Raw genomic sequence first — 2,661 nt, 5'->3', positions numbered from 1 at the left:
TAAAAATTAGTTCTTTTTGTGAGTCAATTCAGTTAAACAACCCCTAACGAGACTAACTGGGAAACTGAGTAAAAATAGTTAGTTTTCTGAGAAATCTTCACTTTCGTGTCAATAGCTGTTGTGGCGTTACATAGAGAATGGCGCATATTACACCGCTCCCCTCCTATGTGCATGCAATAAGAAGCGTTTTATAAATGGGTACCAATTTATCCTCCATCCCCATCTCAACATGGTGCGAAGCGACGCGACGCCGACGGAGGCCTACTACGATCAATACCGATGACGCGCTCACCGGAGTGTTGAACGAACTGCGTGAAGCCCTGCCGCGACGAAGTAGGCTGTTCGCGAGCAGAAGAAAAGCATTTCCTTACCTTCTTCGCTGTTGATCGCGTTGCTTGGGAAAATTAAATGTAGCAACACGACGGCGATGCGATGCAGTCAGCAGCGAGGCGGATGAGGCGATTGTTGATTTGAATGGGATTGCAATTGAAGTGTGTTTGCAATTGGTTCCTACAAATGGAGCCTTAATTTGTGTACACAAGTTGCAGTTTGTCTTCCTTTCAATGGTTCCCGTTTAAGATTTATTGTGTAAAGACTTGGGAGTAATTTCTGTTTGCCGTACGTCACTAGTTTCTATATATTTTAAAGCAGTCTTATTGTATTGGAGTAGATTCTTAGGCTAGGAAGCGGTCCTCTGGACAGCGGGGATCCAGGAATACTGCACAGATTGTACGGTATTTCGAGACACATCACAGTTGGCTGGTCCACGCGTTGCCATGGCAATGGCAGCGATTACTCCTCAGGCGGCAGAAGGAACGTCACAGCAGCACTGACGAAAAGCATCCCCGACAGGAAATAGAACGTTAGCGGGCAATTTTGAGTCATCAGAAGTCCTATGACGGCACTTGCGGTAAAACAGCTCAACCGTCCGATCATATTGACCAACGAAACGGCCATGCCTCGGACGTGAGTTGGAAACAGGGATACGGCTCGGGCGTTCACCAGCATGACACAGATGCCAGCGAACATGATCTGCACGCAGAACAGCACTGCCACGAGGTAGCTGTTGGTGAAGAACTGCAGCAGTATTCCGGCAACTCCCGCTGTGGTCATGTTGAGAACCATCATGGTAGACCCTTTGAATTTTCGCAGAATAAACGAAAGAGTTATGCAGTAGGTGGCACCGAAGACTCCGAGCATTGCCGTGTAGATGAAGGTGTCCTGTTCCACACTGGACTCGCATATCGCTAGGATTGAAGAATTCGTCGGCGCAGGTTGTTGCTGTAGGACGGAGCAAATCTCGGTACCATCCGAAGGATCGGACGAGATTTGATTCATGATTTGGGGGAACCAGAGACCTAGACCACCATATCTGGAAGAAATTGGAAGTTAACGAGGATATTCAAGTAAGAAGCTGATCATTACAACTTACATGGTGAAGGCACTGGCGCTGTGAACGCAGGAAACCAGGAAGTACTTCAGATACGGGAACTTCAGGAGAGGAACTGTCTGATCCTTCATAGATTTCAGCACTCCCAGCAGTCCGGTTTGCGTCTCCACTTTGACTTCGCCAACTTCGGTTCGGAGAGCTTCGACCTTGTAGTTGCCTTCACTACCGGCACCATGGTTGATTCGGTACAGCCACTTCAGCACAGCCAAGGCTTCATCTTCTCGACCTTGCGATAACAGGAACTTTGGTGTTTCCGGGAAGAAGAAGAACACGATTCCGGCCACAAGTCCGGGAATAGTGTACAGGATGAATAACAGTCGCCAGGGTTTATAGGTGATCGTATCGAAGATGGGGAAGCTCCATTCGAAGGATAGTGTTAGCCAGCCGACCACTGAAAACGAAGATTCAGTTTCATCATTAATTCGTTCCATCGCAATCCCAAAGATTCACTTACAAGCCACGAAGATAATTCCCACGGAAGGCATAACCGATGCGTAGGAGATCAGTTGAACTCGTCTGCTCGGCGTACAGAACTCCCCCAGATAAGCGTAAACCGTAGCGGACGGAGCCGCAACGCACACCCCCGTGATAAACCGCAGCACCATCAGCGACACAAAACCGTTCGCAAAGCTCGACGCAACCGAGCATATCGAAGTAACGATCAACGAGTACTTCAGAACGACCTGTCGCCCCCGGGTATCCGCCTGGAAACCCCAGAAATACGACGATGCCATGATCCCCAGAAATATCGCTCCACCTATCATGCCCTTCTCTCCGGGATCCAGCCCCAGATCGCACTGGCTGGCCGGCAGAATGATACTCAGTCCCATGGCCTCGTTGATCGACGCCATGATGGCGAACCCGGACAGCATGACCAGCAGAATCTGCGCCCGTCCATACCCGACCAGCTCCAGGGCTTCCTCGTAACTGTGCGATCGCTTCTGCCATTGGGGAGCCTTGATCGGCTCCACCGAGAACACCATGCTGACCGAGCAAGGAGGCGCCATTGCGAATCCGTTACAAACTATCCGAGCCGAACTGTGCCAAAAGAGAGATTCGAAGAACCGACCGAACCGGTTGAGTGTTTCACGCGAACTGAAGTTCCTTGCGGGGACGTTTCAAGATCTTAAAGATCACTAGCGCGCAGATTACAATCCCTCGTCCTCCGTGGTGGTGAGCTTGTTTGACTAAACAAACTGACTGTGCGAAAG

The 2,661-nt window shown here is 49.9% G+C and overlaps 1 protein-coding gene across 1 annotated transcript; it reads right to left on the bottom strand.

The window, feature by feature from the left end:
* Nucleotides 1-548: 548 nt before the first annotated feature.
* Nucleotides 549-2,661, bottom strand: LOC109414631 (synaptic vesicle glycoprotein 2B-like). Its single transcript, XM_062847343.1, has 3 exons — nucleotides 1,905-2,661; nucleotides 1,433-1,841; nucleotides 549-1,372 (listed from the first exon to the last, which is right to left on the bottom strand). The coding sequence occupies exons 1-3, from the start codon at nucleotides 2,455-2,457 to the stop codon at nucleotides 793-795; spliced, it is 1,542 nt and encodes a 513-aa protein (XP_062703327.1). The 5' UTR covers nucleotides 2,458-2,661; the 3' UTR covers nucleotides 549-792.

Source organism: Aedes albopictus, chromosome 1, assembly GCF_035046485.1.
Source record: "Aedes albopictus strain Foshan chromosome 1, AalbF5, whole genome shotgun sequence".
Classification (NCBI taxonomy): Eukaryota; Metazoa; Arthropoda; class Insecta; order Diptera; family Culicidae; genus Aedes; species Aedes albopictus.
Note: the sequence above shows the minus strand (reverse complement) of the source record. Positions and strands in the feature narration are given on the sequence as shown.

Bases quoted from the DNA above. Each gene is read 5' to 3' on its own strand.
- LOC109414631 (XM_062847343.1), bottom strand. From the start codon at position 2,457: ATGGCGCCTCCTTGCTCGGTCAGCATGGTGTTCTCGGTGGAGCCGATC. The intron at 1,842-1,904 runs GTAAGTGAATCT...CTTCGTTTTCAG, and splicing joins GGGAATTATCTTCGTGGCTT to TGGTCGGCTGGCTAACACTA. The intron at 1,373-1,432 runs GTAAGTTGTAAT...AATTTCTTCCAG, and splicing joins AGCGCCAGTGCCTTCACCAT to ATATGGTGGTCTAGGTCTCT.